The sequence below is a fragment of the Falco biarmicus genome, chromosome 4 (genome assembly GCF_023638135.1).
Source record: "Falco biarmicus isolate bFalBia1 chromosome 4, bFalBia1.pri, whole genome shotgun sequence".
NCBI lineage: Eukaryota > Metazoa > Chordata > Aves > Falconiformes > Falconidae > Falco > Falco biarmicus.
In genome coordinates, this window is record NC_079291.1 from 30,092,090 (window position 1) to 30,111,785 (window position 19,696).

General features: G+C 39.9%; 1 protein-coding gene across 1 annotated transcript in view; it reads right to left on the bottom strand.

Moving 5' to 3' along the window:
- AHR (aryl hydrocarbon receptor) overlaps window positions 1-19,221 on the bottom strand; it is a 63,903-nt gene extending 44,682 nt beyond the window's left edge. Inside the window, exons 1-2 of the mRNA XM_056335423.1 lie at window positions 18,673-19,221; window positions 10,733-10,920 (exon numbers count right to left, since the gene is read on the bottom strand). Coding sequence (XP_056191398.1) covers window positions 10,733-10,920; window positions 18,673-18,728 — 244 coding nt within the window. The 5' untranslated portion in view covers window positions 18,729-19,221. The remainder of the gene's footprint in view (window positions 1-10,732; window positions 10,921-18,672) is intronic.
- Between the last annotated feature and the right edge of the window lie 475 nt (window positions 19,222-19,696).

Sequence of the window (19,696 nt, forward strand, 5' to 3'; positions counted from 1 at the left end):
AGCCAGTTGTACCTAGTCACCTGATGCCAGAATTTTAGTTCTTTTTTTTTTTTTAAGCACACATATGGAATATAACTTTACTTTTGCTTTTGTCATTTACTTTAAAACAGAAAAATAAATCTCAGGAAACAAGCAGTTGTTCAAATTTGTGAACTCTCACTTGGGCTTTGAAGCTCAACAACCACATCCCAAACTGTACAGTGCTTGTGGTTTCCAGATTTAGAGGCAATGAACTCTTGTTCCATAACTATCACAGAGGTGACAGTCACCTGCTGAATCACCAAAAACATGTCCTGGCACACCTGTATTTCTTCTGAGATATTTCCCATTCAGTTGCTTGTCTGGGTACATCTTCCTTGCTTCTACAGAAAAAAAAAAGTCATCAAGAGGTGCATGCTTGTAAATTGTGATTTACCATCAGACCTGTTGATATGATATTGCTTTAGCAACAAAAAGGGGAGGAAAAAATCTTGCAAAAATTTTTGAGGACAGGGATAGAAAGTCAAAGAAGGTGGTGAAGTGATTCACTTCCTTCTGGAACGAGGTGCCTAGATGCACAGAGGCACCTATCTATCACATTTTTGGGTTTTTGAACCATTTGTTCCTAAAACAGAGTATTCTTTTCCTGTAATTTAATTTTTCCATATGTTAGAGCAACACAGGAAGTTTATATACATAAAGCTAATTAGACATTATTACATAATTAAATAATCAGACATTATATTTAAAAAACATTTGTTATGCTTTTGATTTGTAGAAAAGACAGGTTAATACCAAGCAGAAAATGACAGTTAACACTACAGGTATTTTTTTAAATTAAATTGCTCATTCCAAAACAAATGGTTAAACTCTTGCAAAAAAACCCCAAATCTTACGAAAACAGCTGTTCTCTCAGTATTATACATCAATAGTCATTTTTTATTATAAAGCCAGGAATCTAAAGTGATTTTTAAACTCCTGTTAGAGTTCACAGTTTCTTACATATCAGTTTCAGTAAGGAACTCATCTCACTCAACCTGGACCTGGTAATCACTGATTAACTCAAATCTGGTTTGTTTGTTGGTTTTTTCCCTACTGAAACAATGTCTTAATTTTGGCTTCATCCAGCTGATAGCTTAACAGCAACTTCATAGAATTTTTGTCTGGGGAATTTCTGTATGATTTTAACTGAAAAAAGGAAACTGTTACATTCCACATATGAAACAGTACAGTTTCATTATTTTACTAGTAAAGTGTGATGATGAGTTTTGCCACTATTACATTAAAAGGGTATGGAAGTGGTTTGAAAGGTTTCTTTAGAAGATAATTCAAGTTCAAACCTTGCTATATAAGGGTACTAGTGAATAAGCACTTCCTAACAGAAATATCCCACTTAAATGGATGAACAAAACCCCATACATACATTCCACCAAAAGAAATGAAGTTGTGTTTTTATGCCAGCTCAAAACTTTTCAGCAATTTAACAGAAGACTTTCTGCAACGACTGAAGCATGGCAAGGGAATCAAGTGGGCTTTTGGAAGGTTGCTTCCTTTCCAGTCCAAGACTTTCTTTTCTCTACTTGGGGTATGAGACTTATTCCCAGTTTATTTCACTGTCAAGGTCCATGGATGTGTTCTGTTGAAGCCACATGCATATCCTCATTCTGAAAGATGAGTCCTTCCTCGTCCCTTGCAGAAGCCTCTAGTCACCCCCTGTATTTCAAAGGTTGCCCTTGAGGTCAACCTAGTTAGACCTGAATTGTACTATACAGAGGGGAAGAGGAACAGATCACTTGGGACAGAATTAGAGGGATGCTCTGGAGAAACCCTAATTCACCAACCTGGTGATACAAAAACAATGAGAGTCAACACTGAAAACTTTGTTGAAGTCAAGGGAAACAATACCACTGCTCTCCCATTGTCCGCAAAACCAGGTACCCTTCATAAAAGGCAGGTAGGTTTTGTCAGGCATGATTTGCCCATAGTCTACAGATGCAGAAGACTACTATTCTCAGAATGTAAAAGCTGAGGAAGAATGTCTTCACTTAAGGCAGTAGCCATTTCAGAGTAGTACATCCATGTTACAAGAAACAGTGAGGGGTTCAGGGTAGCTGACACTCCCTGCACTGAAGGTAAGTAATTGCAAGGATGTCAGAGGGCCCACAGTCCGCTGATACAGCCTGAGACAAGCAGAGGACAGAGGGACACTTCAGAAATACTCAGGCTGATATATTCCTAAAAACTCTTACAGCTGCAGGAGAGCATAAGCCTTGCATTATATATTCAAATGCTCATGTGATGCACGAAGAGGGGCAATGTTTTTTTTCTTTCCACATCACTAGGTTTAATTCATTAGCATTTATGACACAATTAGCATACCAACCAGGAATTCATATTTGCATTTTTATCCTTCTGAAGGATCAGCTACAAAACACAAAATCTATGAGGCTCCACCAGTCTACAAAGCTTCCCATTAAATAGGTCAAGAAAGTATATTAACAAAAACCTTCAGCATCAGAGTGCTGTATCATGACAGATACATTTCAACATCCTTTAATGTGATCAAATCAACAGCCTGGTCTCCGGTAAGATACTACATACAGCACCACACTGAGCACGATGGTATCAAAGGAAAATTAAAAGCAGTTGTGAGAACAAGAAGGAAAGACTGGAATTATTTGTTCTGGCATGTCTCTTATCATTGTCTGGTAACAAGTACACCAAACAACAAATGGTACAAGCGAGGAGGGACACTAGGGGCTACCCTTACGTTTTCTTCCAAGCATGGAAAATATTTATGTGGCACATCCTAAAAAAAAAAAAAAAAAATAAAAAAAATAATAACCAGTAAAGGAAAGACTTCATCCTTCAACAACTTGTAACCTCCATGTAGACATCAAGGGGCAAAAATTAATTCACTGAAATGGAATACTTCAGTAGAAAAAGCTAGTGTCTTGTGCTAACCCACAGGAATTGTACTGCTGAAGACATGACAATAGAGTCTGATGGGGAGTCAGAGTATTTGCCCATCTAGGCCATGGACTTGCTCCAGTAAACTCCTACTTTATACAATCAGAATTTTTCTTCAGGGGCCAAGCACGTCTGTCTTTCAGCTTATTAGATGTTATATGACTCCACACATAAAGTGTGCATTACTGAGCAATTCAAAAGGCAGATGGGTTGAATTTCAAGAGGCAATTATTCAGTGGAAAAGTGAGCATCTTCTTGTTTAATTAAAAGCAGAGTTTAGCATGCATCACTGAGGGCAACTAATTCGTATTTGTATGTCCCCTTTAATGTTCACAGCTGGCAAACAGCAAACCTACATTTTCTCAAGACAATTTCAGATAATCCTATTGTGGTTCTTACAGTTTACTTCATCTAAGTTTCTAGAATAACTAAGTTTTATCATTAACAGAATACCTGTTAAAATACAGCTTGGACAGTCCATCACTGTACTGAGGTGCAGGAACTCCCAGGAGGCTTCTCCCAGGAAACATGAATCAATACACCATCTGAAACTCTAAAGAGCTCATTTGAAATTGGTTATTTTTTAACTTTTTCAGATTCTCTTAAAAAGAAATTATAAATGAACCTGTTACAACCACTGAGCTCTGGTAACTAGAATTAGCTTCCAGTCTTCTAGCTAGATTTCCAAAACTATCCACAAAAGCAATCATTCTTTAACTAGTGTTCTATCAAAGCACGTATGGAGCAGAAACTGTTTTAACAGAGTTAAAGTTTTTGTTTACTGAGGCAAAATAAACACTGTTATAACTGGTTCGAACTGTAAACATCTACAGAGCTCAAGCACACAAGCAAGTCTTACTTCCTTATCAGAACACAGATAAAGTCTAACAGGAAAAGCTAGGGCATTTCTCCTGTCAACAAGCACACACAGGAGGAAAACTGCAGAGTTATAAAGGCACACAGTATTAAAAGCTATTCCAGTAATAATAGATGATTTCTACAAATTTTTAAAGTGTATCCATACCAAAGTCTTAAATTACCAGGACATATTTTTAAAGTCGTAGTCAAGCTAACTACACTTGGACAAATTCAAATGGGTGAATCACAAAGCCCATGGAAGACAGATCTGGAGAGCCTGGTGCTAGCTCTAATCATACTTCTCCACTCAAACTGTCTTTGGAGGAGGGATCAGTTACCATGATTTGTCTAACAACAACAACAACAACCTCCACATCTCATTATCTTTAGGTGCTACAGCGTAGTAATAAAAACATTAACAAAGACTGCAAGATTCGGAATACACAGTGTCAGAGAACCAGCAGTAGTTCCCAAAGCCAGGCTTTTTATCTTGGTACCCATTCTGGGCTTGAATGTCATGCTAACCCTAACAACGCCAATCTTCAGAACACTTACATGGTTAGCATAGGATAAACTGTATTTTAGGCTCTGATCTTGCAAATGAGAGAGTATTCACTGCAACAGGTATTCAGAGCAAAGCCCAGAACAGTATGCTGTAAAACTAGTCTCCCTATTAAAAACAGCTATGGGAAAAGACAAATGCTCTGCATACTGGAACAGGGTTTTGAAGAAATTTTACAACAGCTTTGTGGAACATATGAGGCTTCTACAATGGCTTTCCGTATGCCTTTGATTAAAACATACATACAGGGCAGAGAAGAAGAGATAACCTTTATTTCTCTTCCCTGCAAAGGGAGTTCTAACAATGATTAACATTAATTGCTGAAATACTAAAGTGCAACAGGAAAAGAAAATCCAAAGAGTATACTGTCAGTATTTGTACCCAGTTCCTCCTTTTTAGCCTACAAATATATTGACATATTAGGCTCTTACTTTGTGATATAAACAGAATTTTCAATTTTAGACATTTGTCTTAAGGTATATTAACGCCAATTACATCAGTCCATAGGGGTATAGGGCTGCCTAGCGAACACAGCAGTCCTAAAAATAAAATGCTTCCGAGAGAGCTAAGAATAAGCATGTAACAATGAAAAAACATACACATTTTGAGATTTAAGGTGATGTCACAGTTACATGGCTCTAATAATAATTTTTGAGGATCAGAATTTAGGACTTCAAAGCCTAAATCCCTACTTATGTTCTGTTACGTAAAATACAGGCTAAAATAGCCTGTAGCAGACAGTCACAAATGCTCACTATGAATCGCGGGGGATTGGGGCGGGGGGAAGACAAGTACAGCAGCATGGAAGAACAAGCATGGATTAGGAAATAACTTGAATGGTATGATTGACTGAAACCAAAATAACTACAGTTCCAAAGTTCAAATTTTGTAATAACTTTGGGTTGGGGCCGGGGGCAGACAGTATAAAAGGACACATAGTGGGTTTGTTTGGGTGGATTTTGCCTTTTCTTTTTTTCCTAACTCTCAGATAAGATTCAAAGCAGCTCATTCAAAAACGGGAAAATTAATTCATGGTAGAAATTAGAAAGAGAATGACATAACTTTCAAGGCCGGAAAACAAGCAAATTTAAATCTGAATAATATTTTAACAGGATGATATATCTGCTAGAATAATCACCAGGAGATGTGGTGGATTCTCCATTTAACTTCTTCACATTGAAATCGGATAGTGTTCTACAAAACCCACAAGAAATCTGTCTCAAATACGGGCTCTTTCCTACCTTGAGAGTACAAAAATGGCTCAAGACGGAGTCATAAACTAAGTAAGTCTAGTCAAGCCCACCAGAAGCTGCTGGCAACAGTGAATTCCTATATGGCATCAGCATAAACACTTTAAAGCATTAAGTGCAGCCTGATTCCACTGCTCTGCCCTGGAGGGCTTTAGTTTTTCCTGATGTGCGAGTCAGGAGTGTCCATGTAGGCAGTATGAGGAGCAGGGAAAGAGGGTAACATGAAAGGGTAGTCACACTTTCAAAGAATACATGAGGAACACTGCATTAGACAAACATGGCAAGTAAATATAGTAACAGTCTGAAATAAAAGCAAGTCAGGCCAGACCTGCTGTATTATCCTGGCCTTAACAGGTTGAGTTGTAATCAGTTGTTCCACCCTTTCAGGTTTCTGTTTCAGAGCACCACAGAACACTTGGCAGCAAGGCTATCTACATGTTGCAGCCTTTCTCAGCGCAACAGAATGTATACATTGTCTCCCACTTTGCCCGTCTTTCCCATCTGTACATCTTATCTTAAGCTATATTCCCCAGAGCAGAAACCACATTCAGTCTGTTCTCTGCAATACACAGTATGATAGAACAGCAGGCATCACAAGAAAAATACATTACATCAAAGAATGTATTTTATGTGATGACAATGGGTGCAAAATTTCAGCTATCTTATGCCAAGGAATGTGTGTTAATTATATTACAAAGTAAAATTAGGCAACACAAACTTACTGGAAAAAATTCTTAATTATTTTGTTATTGCTGTGCTTGCCAGAATCACTTGCATACAACATAAGAAACCAATTCTAAACTAATTTTGAGCAGAAACTTTCTTCTGTAATTGCAGAAAACTGTCCAATAAGCAAGAGGGGAAAAAACACATATTTTAAGCCACAGGAATTCTTAGCTAAATGGATGAAAGGATAATTAATAAGCAACATGTTAAAATTTGTTTCTAATGTATCGATACATACACACAGAGCACAGCTACTTCATTTTAGATCCTGCAAGGCTCTCCTTAATTCTCAGTATACCTTTAAGATGAAAAATCATGCCCATACTATTAAAAAAAAGTGATCGATCACACAAAGTTTACTTTTATCTCTTTAATCTAGCTGCTTCACCAAAACCCCAAGATGACTAATTATAAATGTTCTTCCTTACTGCATTAAAGTATTTAAATGATTATCAATTCATTATATAAAGACCAAAGCTAGAGGCAAAAGGGCTTTTTCCTTTAGCATGTATTGGGAACAAGGCTATGCCTAAATGACTGTCCAGTTGTGCTCCAGATGCTGAACTCGCACTAACCTGCACCCACACATAGAGCTGTTGTCCCATATTCTACTTCATACTTTTCACTGCTGAATGCACACATGCACAGGCACTTAGCGTCAAAACAGGGTGACCCAATACCAGGAAAACATACAAACTATTTCTTTACCGACTGTCAGCAGACACCTGCCTGATTTATCCTAATCTCTTAAAAATAAAAAGCTTGCCTTAAGCCACTTCCAGAAAGTATCTTACATGCACAAAATAAATACTCCAGTGGTGACTTAAGCTAACCTGCTTGACTTTGAGGACTGCTAATCCACTTTAGTACAGACAGGTAGCACCACACAGCTGAGAAGCGACACCACCTTAAATCACTCCTTCGCTTTGTCTCACCATGCAATAACTTTGACTTTATAAAGAAACAGACTTGAGACACAGTATTTTAAGCCACTACTGAAACATCCTTCTTGACTACAAGGTCAAATTCATACATATAAAAGCATGCCAGAGTGCTTGACATGGGGATACAGAAAGCCTTCTGACACCACGCGGACTTGAAACTAACCTGACCACACGGAACTAGTGTATCTAAAGGGGTGTATCTTGAGTTGTGGAAGAGGAAAAAAAAATAAATGTATACCTATTTCCTACAGCCTGAAATATGGTAAGCATGCCTAAGTACCATGTTTCAGTTGACACTATGGAAAAACTCATCTGTCTTCAGCTCTGGGGCAGAGGAAGATGCTTTTCTGTTTGATTGGTGGGTTTTTTTTCTTTTCCTTTTTTTAGATATATACACTTAGCTTTTAAAGTAACAACAAAAACCCTCATAGACATCTAAGTGAGGTACATTTTTTCAAATTGATATAACTTCTTGAGATGTCTTTCACAGAACAGGGCTTTTTTTTTTCCTCCCCAGACTTCCGCCTTCAGAAAACAGGCATTCACTCTGGATTATTTAAACTTGGAAAAATGCAAGTGTTTTCTTTGAAAAAATATCTATTGTTGCAGCAAAAACTTGGGTTTCCTTTCAAGCAAGATCATATGATTGCACGTTTATATTTTACTTTCCGCAGGAATTTACACACCCCCCATTTGCATCCTGTTATTCATTTAGCGTTTCCCTTCACTTCAGCACGCTGCATTAATAAAGTGGACCTGTTGGCTCAGTCTAGGCACTCAAGGTGACAATCAGTGCTCACTCCTGCATTTGCCAGATTTATTCTATAGGGCTTTCTGCATGTATTTAAGTACACAAAACAATCCTTCAAAAGAGCAATTCGGTAAGAAGCACTGCATAGACAGATCATGAAACTCTAACCTAGGGGTTTCAGGGTATTTTTGTTAATTTTGTCCTTCAGAGCATTAATTTCTTTTTTGGGGGGTAAGTTCAACTGAAATAGATTCCATGTTTTTAAGTACATTAAAATAGCATAAAAAATTCTTATTTTTCAATACTGGACCTGTCATAGATTGATTACTTTTGTTTATCTTCACTTTAGTAGCCTTTAAACTCCTTCAGCTAGATACTGATTACTAACTTGGTTGGTAGTCCTACAGTTCAAAGACCTGAAAAGTAGTAGAAAAAGGCTTTTTACTACTAAAAAAGGTTAGATAGCTTCTGTTGAAGCTATTCTATCTGAAAGTACAGGCTAAACTTGCTTTGCCTTCACTATTCAGTGTCTCGCACAAGATAAACATCAAATAATTTATCTTTTTATCATTTGAGGCTTTTTTATTTTATAAAGACGATAGGTAAAACATTGTGCTGTAATGCATCTAGTATATGCACTTGTTTGAAAAGTCCTTTCCTATGAGGCAAATCAAAATTCTGCTACTTAATTCATTACAACAAAATCAAATACCCTGTATTCTACAGCAGTGGTTCAGTATGGTGGCATTAGCTTGCATATGGTTGTGTGATGTGGGTAACATGCTAATAGTATGCTACTGAGTTGAAAACACAGGTTAAGTTTGCTTCAACTTTGGATCCACAGTAGTTAAATTAGAACCTGAAATAACTTCTCTGCCACTAAAGCACATCTAATTCATCACCATGCTAAGGAGTTGAAAGCTACCTTTGTGTTCAAATTAGAAACAAGCAACTAATGTAAATTTTGGTTTCTTTACAGCTAAAGCCACAGATTTTTTCCTATATAGAAATCATAGCCTTAAACCCTTTTATTCTAGGACCTTCAAGTGCAAATTGTCAGGGGAGGAGAAACAAGAATCAAGCATTTCCGTTGCATGAGAAACAGATTTGCTATTATCGCTCCATCCCAAAAACTTGCAATCTTTACTTGTTTCAGAAAACTATTTTTTTAAAAAAAAGTTCAAGACTAGAATTTCCTCTTCAATTCACCAAGACAACACTGACAAGCCAAATCACTTGTTTTACTGCAGTCCACCTGAGATGACATCTCACAAAGACTTTGATGAACTGATGTGCCAAGAGAACTCTTTTTATTTCACAGGAGTAAATATTTTCATTTGAAAAAAACCTGCTAGAAATATTTGACCAACTCTAGCCTTGAGTAGATTCCATACTCAGAATTGTCCTGAACAAGTACAGAAATGAAGACACTTGCATAGAAATTAAGACACTTGCCTATATTCTTCAAGCAATAAAACACAGGATAGAAATTTATGAACATTACTTAATTGAAGCCAGTAGACACAATAAATGAAAATAAAGTGTTTTGTATTCCTGCAGGAAAAGCAGAACTGTCTTCTGCAGTTAGGTTTCTTCAGTCCTTTCATCCATGGTAGAGTCACTTATCAAGAAGCTGAAACACTAAATCTTCAACTGATGAGGACAGAGGCTATTTTAATGTCCAAAAACTTATTAAATTGTAAAGGTTGGGTTTTTGTTTGTTTGGGGTTTTTTGGTTTTTTGGGGGTTGTTTTGTTTTACTATCAATTCCATTGTAAGCAAGATTTCTTAGCTACAGCTGATCAACATAATTCCATCTTCAGTATAATATATACAATATAAATAATAATATAAACTTCACTGACTGGTAAAAAAAGGACAATTATTTTAATACAAGCTCCCTGGCTTATTCCAGCAGTGAAAAGGGCCAGACTATTTCTGCCCTTGAAGAAACAGGCACGAAGCCAGCCATCAGATCTCACCCTACGAAATAGTTCAGGTACCGAGGGAGAGGGGTAGAGGACTCCTTGCCCAGCTCTGAGATGGTGTAAGGGAACACATCCTTCTGGCCTGATTACTATTCCAAGTGCTGCTGTATTACCTTTGCCAGGGCTGGGGTCACTGAAAACCTGCCCACACAATTGGAGAACCTTAGCTGTCATCTTAATGCCTCATGCCCTGCCTTAATCAGGGCTTGAACACAGGAAAGACTTTGCCTCTCTTTCTTTTTTGTGATAAGGAAGTCAATTTTGTGATAAGGAAGGGGCACTAGCAATTACTTTACGTTAAAACAAAGTAATTTGTGATGCACCATTAAGCAAATCAAACAGCTAATGGGAATTCATATGACATTTTAACAGTAATAGTTTTATGAAGGTGATTTTCGGAAGGGAAAACACAAAACCGCTTAAATATCTTTGATAGTCTAGTGAAAAGGACTGGGAGACTTAAGAGCAATTATTAATTCCAAATGCAAAGGCTTGAAAGACTTGTGATTTAAGTGAAATATAAGTAGTTACATTTGGTTTTCAAGAAACTTTATATGGTTACGTTGTATATACCCATGCAACTGGATGTTCTATTGAAATACTGATAAATTTAACAGTTTAAGTACTTAAACAGCTGAAATCAAGATACAGTACCAACAGAATTTTACAAGCAGTCCAAAACCAAATAAATTCCTAATCCTTACCGTCAAAAAAACTTTTGGCTCTCAGGTAACTGACACTGAGCCTAAGGACAGACAGCTTATCCAACTTGGCGATAACATCTTGAGGGAAAGGCAGAAGGCTAGCCAAGCGGTCCAACTCTGCATTCAAGCGGTCCCTGTGTCTTTTGGATGGATTGGACTTGACTCCTTCAGCTGGAGATGGCTTTACTCTGTGGCAAAAAAAAAAAAAAAAAACCACAATATAAACATAATTTCTTTCCCAAAATAAAGGTAAATATTTGCCAAACCTAATATTACAGATTGCCTTTTAAAATTTAACAAGCAAAGTGTCTTCCCCAAGTGGCTTCTGTTTTCCATTTGAAAAAAAAATTACAATGGTTTAACATCATCCCCCCCACACACACACACATACTGTTAAATGAAGCAGCTAGACCCACAATGGCTATTTGAACATGTAATGAACATTTGAAACCTCTGAGATTCAGCATTTTTTATAAAAAGATTCCTATACTTTCATTCAAATGTCACTTGAATTCTTCCAAATGTTAGTCTTACAAATAATTCAATAATTTTTAGTAAGATGTGTACAAATGCATTTAACAGTACACTCTTTCACTTCAGTTACAATTTTTCACAGGTGTCCTTAATTTTTGTCAGCGTTTGGAGCATGATATTGTCAACTGAATACAACAAAAGTTTCAGTAACTTGCTAGACAACAAGGCATCCACAACTGCACAAGAAAACAAGAGATACAGCAAACACTATCAAGCTTACCCTTTAAGCCACCTCTCAGCTGACAGCATTTCGAGCACAGCATGACAAAAGCACAACTTTCTACATTAAAATGCACAATTAAAAAAGCTTTGTTATGAATTACATAAAGTTTTTGTAAACTTGCTATTTTCCATTCATGTCTAGCCTGAGCTCCCATTCCAGATACTTGGATACTCATACCTTCCCATACCACAGACACAGATGTCTAAAAGCCAGGTTAAACCCCTACTCATCTGAATTAAAATTAGTCATTACAAGCCAATACTGAAACAAAATCATTTGTCTGCAAGAGCCATAGCAGATTTTATTACATTTATTGAACAGTTTTCTAACTAGAATGATTCATTATCACTTTTCCAGTACGGCAGTTCTACTTAAGATCTACAGCAGTGACCAATGTGTGCTGCTCTCATAGAAACATTGGTTCTGCAAGATATATCACTCACCAAAATACTACGCATAAATACTTTCAGCAGTTAATTTCTTCAGTATTTCATTTAGTCTGCTTCCAAGCTTCGTCCTTCTCTCAACCTTACAATGAGAAATTGCAAAAGCTCCAAGAGTTATTTTTGCTACTGCTGAAAGTAAACCATGCTGAAAAACAATTTCAACTGATACTTCCAGTCAAATAAGTAGCAACAGAGTGGACATACCTATTTTTAGCTTGCTTTTACTTCATATTTCAATTAGATTTCTTGTTAGTTTACATTTAAGCCCTTCTTTTTACAGGCATCATTGAATAATACAGACACTAGAGTAAGTGTCACTTGTCAAAAATAAGTCTTGCTGCCTGTTCCCTAGCACTAGAGCCACTCTTTTGCATACTGAAGGAGGCATGCTCCTTATGTGGAGCCTGGAAACTTGAGGATGCCATAATACAAGATGTTGTTAATACACATTAATATGATACATCAGCAGCAACTACTTACTCCCCAGATGAATAAAGTTAAGTTTGCTGCAGGGTAAAGATTGTCTAGGACATGGTTCTAGTAGACCTTTACCCAAAAAGCACTGGAAAACTGGGGAAAAACAATGAATCATGAAATACGAAAATTCTCTCTTGAAAAAAAGTATAGGTTCATCATCAACTGCAACGGATGACAAACTAAATATTTGGTTAGATGAGTGCTTCAGTCACAAGCCGTGACTTTGAGACCTGCAGCTCACCACATCCCCAAGTGAATATTAAACTTAAAATAATATAGTAAAGCTTTCTTCACATTCTTATATTCTGGCAGAATATTCACTTGTACAAGCTATATGATTAATACAATTTAAATATAACCCTAAAAAATAAAGTTTTAAATCACCAAACATTACCAGTAACATTAAAAGAAATTTACAAGATAACTTTTAATGTATTAAACTGCCATAAATGTAGAGACAGAATAATAAATTCCAAACTTTAAGCAGGTAACAGTTGTGTAACAATCAGTGAACAGCTCACTCAGACCTCAAACAGGTCTGCTTCCAAAAAGTGGAGTTCCCCATGGAAACCATTCAAAACACACAAACTTTTCCAAATACTATAGTTATCTGTTTTCACAACTGTCCTCCACTTTGCTTAAAACTTCTATAAGCAATTTGACAAGTTAGTTGAAACTAACTGTGCAGTTATCTTGTCAAGTTGTTAGACTTAATTGCTTTTGCTTTACATGGTAACAATTTTTCTTCCTTTTTTCCCTAACTAGTTCAAAGCATAAGGATTTTCTAAGTGTAGTATACAACATTTCTGAATACTAAGTTATCAGTATTTGCAGCATAAATCTTACCATGTTCTCTCCCTCCAAATCAAAGTGATTTTCACTAATTTTCCCCTTTGTGACTCAACTAAAATTAATTACATAAAAATGGATCCCCCCCATAGTGAAGGGAGTAAGGGCAGAAATGCCAGGGGTGTAAGTAGTAAGTTAAACCATTTTCCATCCACTTATGTAAATCCTTGATGCTAAAGACAGCCATAGCTGCATTGCAGAAAATTATCTTCAGGGGAAACTACGTGCTATGTCAAGATTAAATCCATGCATGTGTTTTTTTTAAAAGAGTGGGAAGAAAAAAAAAAATACTATGGGAGGGAATGGATTTTAAGCTGATCTTTCCGTTCTTAATCTTTTACCTTTCACAGGAAATTTGAATTCCCTAATCAAAGGCAAGCAGTCTTGATACACTCAGTGCCTCCAAACTGAGCTACAATCTATCGTCCCAACAGCTGCAAGACAAGCCAGCACTCTTTAATTTTTGTTTTTACAATTCTAAAGGATTTGCCACCATAACATTAGCTGACTACTATTTTCACAGGTCTGCTACACCCTACTTAATCAGAATTTTTCATTACACATGCTTACCATGTATGCCTTCACAGAAATTAACACTAGGAAAGTGTGCAAGTACCTAAGTTTTAATTATTATCACAAGGCCGAAATAATTTTCAATTTTTACATGCTAGCTTATTTTTTTTTAAGTGACATTGAAGCAGTTATTTGAGAAAATGAAAAGCAAGCACAAATTTAGTTTATTCATAATATGACAACAAAAACTTTGAAAAACCAAATAAAGCACTGAAAAGCATGATAACTTATTAACAAGGTATGAAACCTTTTTAAGGCCTGAAGCACGAAATGAAGTCAGGAAATAAAAGAATGTGCAAGAAGAGAGCTAAAGCTACAGCAACATGTTAAAAAAGTACAAGTTAGAACTGTTCTATTGCTTAGGAAAAAAAGACTGAAGAAAGAGCATACACATCACCTAGCTAATGGATTTAATCTTTTCAGCTACATGTATTTTTCATTTCATATTTAATAGTACATGCAATAAAATGTTCTTCTATATACGATTTAATTCAGTGTAGGTCAGGTATATAAAATGCACGTTACCACTGCAGTTACCATTACAATAGGTGACATCCTCTAAAATTCTCTATTTACTTTAGCAACTGAAAAATACTTCTAAGCATTTAATCTTATTGCCCACACCAGATTTATGATTACTGAAAATCCAGCAGATGATTCCTTTGGAAGCAAAAGATATGACACAGACTACCAACCTCTTCAATCAAACGTATTGTCAATCTATATTGAAGGGGCAAGAGACCCTTTCCAGTAGTTCCTTCAGTAGACGACAAAATCAGCAAAGATTTATGCAACTGTAGGGATAAAGTTGGTTTTACTGAACAGTCTCAATCATCAGCATGCTACTCATCTGATGCTACGAAACTGTTTGTCCTCCAGTAGTAAACAGTTTAGTTGTTTTGGTGTAAGGAAAACTCTACCAAAGTGACAGAGGCAGCCAGAACACCAACCAAGAATGAAAGTTTCGCACTCAGTTTTAACATATTTCATTACCGTTTAAGATGACAAGCCAAGGCTATATGTAAAAAGAAAAGGGAAAAAAAAGGTATTTTCCTATTTACTGACCATGTTATCTACATTTGCCTATCTGTAGTTGCTACAGGTCCTCTTTCCATAGTATTGCAAGAAGCACTGAACAAAAATCCACCAACTAAAAAAACCACAAACCTTAAACCCTGTGAATTTTAAGCAGCAGTCTACATGTAACACACAGGTACCCCAAGACTGGCAAAGTTATCATTATACATAGAATAAACTTACTATATAGAAAACAGCTTTATCGCCTCCTTTTCAAATAAGAAGTACGAACTGCTGCTTGTAACAGACACTGCTTTACACAAAGGAGTATCTTAACCATTATTTTTCTTTTCTGATGAACTTCCATTTTAAATCTTGTTCTGGAACTTCTTGTTCATTTACCTTGAAAGAATGCATAAATAGTTGCATATTTTAGATTACATTATCTCTGTACTGCTTTCTGAAATTACTGTCTCTCGTTATAATTAAGGATCGACTGGTCCAACATTTTCCTCTGGATTACTTAATATCATAAATACATTTAAGCTAACACAGAACAAAACCATATAATAATTTCTTATTTAGTCTGCTACAGAAACATGCCTTTATGCTTTTTTGCACCTGCATAGTATGAAACATTTATACCTCCCCAACCCTTTCCTTATCTATTACATTTATCCAGTTACGCAAAACAATAGCTATCCAAACACTGAAGAAAACCCCAACAAACAAACCAAGGCAAATCAGAGCTAATAAGCAGAAAACCATAAAAACTACAAGGTGGAGCTACATTTATCTAATATCCATCACCTAATGCTAGAATCTATCAACAGTAAGCCCCACTTCTATAAAATTTGCATTTTATCCTTCCTGCTACTAGTATCTTAAATCAGCAGTTCAGTTAATAATCAGTAGAGAAAAGGAATTCAAGACTGAAAAAACAAAAACCCCAAGAAAAAGCAGGGGCCACCCACTGCTCCCCAGGCTTCATCGGGGAGTGAAACACCCCAGGGACGCACTGCCACCAGGGGCACTCGCAGCGTTCAAACATTACGTAGGGAGGAAATAAAGGTTCCAAGGGTTTGAGAAAGTGATTTCTGTAGTATATTACACACAATTAGAATGCACATGGTTTAGCGGTTTGGGGTTGCTGGGGGTTTTTTGGCGGGGTTTTTTTTTTTTCAGATGACAAGATAACAAGATGAACTGTATGAATAGTTGCCTATTAAGTGCCCACATGACTGCTATTCTTTTTCAGCTGTGATACTGTAATTCCCAACTAAATTAAAAAAAATACATTTCAACACTCGGCACTTTCAGGCAATAGCCTGAGATTCCCCTCTCAAGTTCAGCTCTTTCAGTTCTTTATATAGCACACAGAAATGAGGAGCTGCAGAGGGGGCTTTTCTTAAACTGGCTTTGAGTTACCACCATGGCTTTAAAGAGTTATCTGTACCTGAAGCAAGAAGTATTTCTACTTAATTTTTTTCCATGGCAACTACAGCATTATATTAATAGCTTCTTCCATTTCTATAAACTAGTTGCCTGTTGTCACAGATTACCAATTATCCTGCTCTGTTTGGAATTACATACATGGCAAACAAAACATCAGAACAATTATTTACATAAACAATCTCTTCTATGAACAATACTAGTTGCAACAATGTATTACAATGTATCTCCCCCCCCCCCCCCCCTTACCCTGAAGAGCTGAGAATTCTGCTGGGGTGAGGAAACAGCAACCCCAAACAAATTAAAATCACGGTACTGTCAAACCTTTGTTAACCATCAGCAAGTACATCTTCCCTCCCTCCCCCAATCAGTTACAAAAGCTTATTGCCTCTCACTTTTTTTGGCCTAAAGGTACGGTCTGTAACTAGTTATGTGAGAAATGGGAACCCTCTGACCCACTAGCAATGTTCTGTAAGGCTGCTCTAGAAGAAGAAACTAAAGTGCATTGCCATTTTGAGGAGAAAAGGAACACATAAGCGTTACAAGTGAGCTACATTTATCTTGCATTAAAATAATTTCTAGTAACCCAAGCAAAGCGGGTTAATACTTCGCCTCCGCTTCAATTTATGGGTGAGCAAACTAATACGAATGCTTTTATTCTAAGAAGAAGCACTTCTCTCTTTGGTCCTAAAGGGCAAAGTCCCTCAATAGATAAATAGTTGCCATTACCCTCAATAGATAAATAGCTGCCATTAGTAATAATAAAAAAAAAAAGGCTTCAACTAATCAGAGATCAGCCAACTTGCATAAAGACGAGATAGACTGAAAAGGATTACTTATGTAGATACTGCAGTAACGTAACAGAGAAGGTTCCACATCCTCTGACCAAAGCTAACCAGAATTTAATAGTAAGCCACACATTAGGCTAACTTACCAGCAAGGCACAACATCTTGTGCTTGCACAATCAGAACTTAGGTACTACTAATAGTCTACAAATGCCACCAACATGCTTTTATTTCTTCATGAAAAAACACTCATTTCATTCTTAAAATCCATATCCACAGCATGAATTTAATGAGGTACCTCTACATTGTTGCTTGGAAATGAATAGTCAAAAGAGCAAAACACTGCTATTTTCATAAGAAATGCATCTTCTAACAAGGCATTTTTTAAGAAAATGTGCACTTGTACACTTTCTGTGTTAATTTGTAGGGTGAAACACCAGCTAACCCAGCTATGTACATACATTCATTCAAACAACTCCAACCGTAAAGAAGTAAGCGCTCAAGCTGATTCCCCTCCCTCTAAGCCAGTTGTCTGCTATAAATCTAAAAACATACCATTCACAATAGAATTTCATTAAATATTTGTCATTCTCTCCTTTAATGCCTTTGTAGTCTTGGCAGTCATTTTCCACCTACAGAAGTACCCCATGGAAGTACACGGGGATTTTTTGAGCTTTATTTTTCTTGCAATTCTGCAGTTTAGCTGTGATAGTTTTCATGACCTATAGATTCTTGACTTTCAGTTGAAAGTGCAAGTTAAGCAACCCCTCTAGCCTGAAAAAGCACTCTCGTCAGATCAGCCTTTGAGCAGAGCATGCAAAGCCTGGGACTCAAACCTAAAGCAGGTGCATAATACAAAATTGCTCAAGTACTAGTCAGAGTTTCAAAATTATAAATTAATAAGGAAAAAGCCACCATACGGCCAGACTTCGCCCCCCGCCCCTTCGACCGGTCTGCAGCACTCGGTTCGTTTGGAGCTGAACAAATAAAAACGTCTAATGTAATACCGGAGGGGTAAAGCCGGTTGAGCCCTCCCTGACGGGCTAAAAACAGCCCTAAACGGTGGGAATCGGGCGAGCCCTTCCCGGCTCCGGCCCCGCACCTCCCGCGGAGACACCTGAGCGCGCAGCGGTGCGCGGCGGTCGGAGCGGCCCGCAGCGGCGGGGGCGCCCTGCGCGCGGGCGGCGGCCATGGCGGGGGGGCCCGCCCGGCGCGGCACCCACCGGCGGGACCCGCTGCCGCGGGGCGAGCGCAGCCACCGCTCGGGAGCCGTCACCTCAGATGCCTCCCAATCTAGGTCAGCCGGCTGCGCTGCGTTGCCGGCACCGCTCCCTCCTTCCACCGCCTCGACCTTCCGCGCCCCGACACTCCCTTCCTTTTTTTTTTTAAAGCAAAGAGCTAAAAACGACAAAACCCCAACAGCACCCCGAGGCACACCTCTCCCGGGCGCCCCTGCACCGCACCGCGCCACCGGCCACCCCCGTCGGGCCTCCACGGCGCGGTGCGCGGCAGGACGGCGAGCCGCCGGGGCGCCGCTCTCCCCTCCCTGCCGCTCTCCCCGCCCGCCCCGCGGGGCCGCTTACATTTTCTGCACAGGTTTCCGCCGCTTGCGACTGGCGTAGGTGACATTGGGGTTCATCCTGCCGCGGCTCCAGCGCCCCGCGCCGCAGGCTCCGCCGGCCGGGGGCCGCCGCCCTCCTGTCCGCCTCGCCCCGGCTCTCGGGAGAGGGCGAGCACCACCGGCGCCGCAGCGCTCGCCTCGCTTCGCCCGCGGGCCCTAGCCCTGCTGCCGCCGGCCGTCCGCAGCGCAGGGAAGCGCGGCGCTCGCAGCGGCGGCGCCTTCCCCGGCCGGGCGAGGACGGGAGGCGGAGGCGCTACGGGGCGGGGATCCCAGGTGATCGGCGGCGGCTACACCCACTCGCCGCTCCCGGAGGGCACAGGTGTGGGGGCGGCCGGGGCTTTCCAGCGCCGCTCGCCCCGCGCCTCCCCGCCGAAGCGACGCCGTCTCCCGGCCGGCTCCCTCTGCAGCGGCGGGAGGGCGTGCGGCGGCCTCTGCACCCCGGCGCGGCCGCCGTCTGCTGGCCGAGCGCCTGTCAGTGTGCGCGGCGCCGGGCCGGGGCGCACCTCCCCGCCTCGCCCCGCCCGGCCCAGCCCCGCGCCCGCTCCTCCCGCCGCCGCCGCCGCACGGCCCCGGCCGCCTCCCGCCCCGCCCGCCTGGCAGCCGCCTCCGCCCCCTCGCCGAGGAGGCCCCTCACGGCGGCGGCGGGGCGGAGGGAGGGGGGGGCGGCGCTGCCGCCATGTTGGGAAGGTCAGGCGAGGATGGGGAGGACCGGCGCGGCAGCGGAGGGGGCGCCGCGGGGGTCTCGCCCGGCGGCGAGGGCGTCGCGACGGAAAGTCCCCGGCGTGGGGATGGGGCGGGAGAGGGAGAACCCCAGGCCTGTGGTGGCCGGGGTGGGGGCGCTCCCGCGGCGAGCGGGAAGGAAAGTCAGATCCCAGCGCCTAGGTGGCCCCTAATAACAAAAAATAACCGGGGGGGGACGGGGGGACGGGACGTGTGTGGAGGAATTCACAGCGTTCAGTTTTGAAAGAAAAATGGTACTGCCTCAG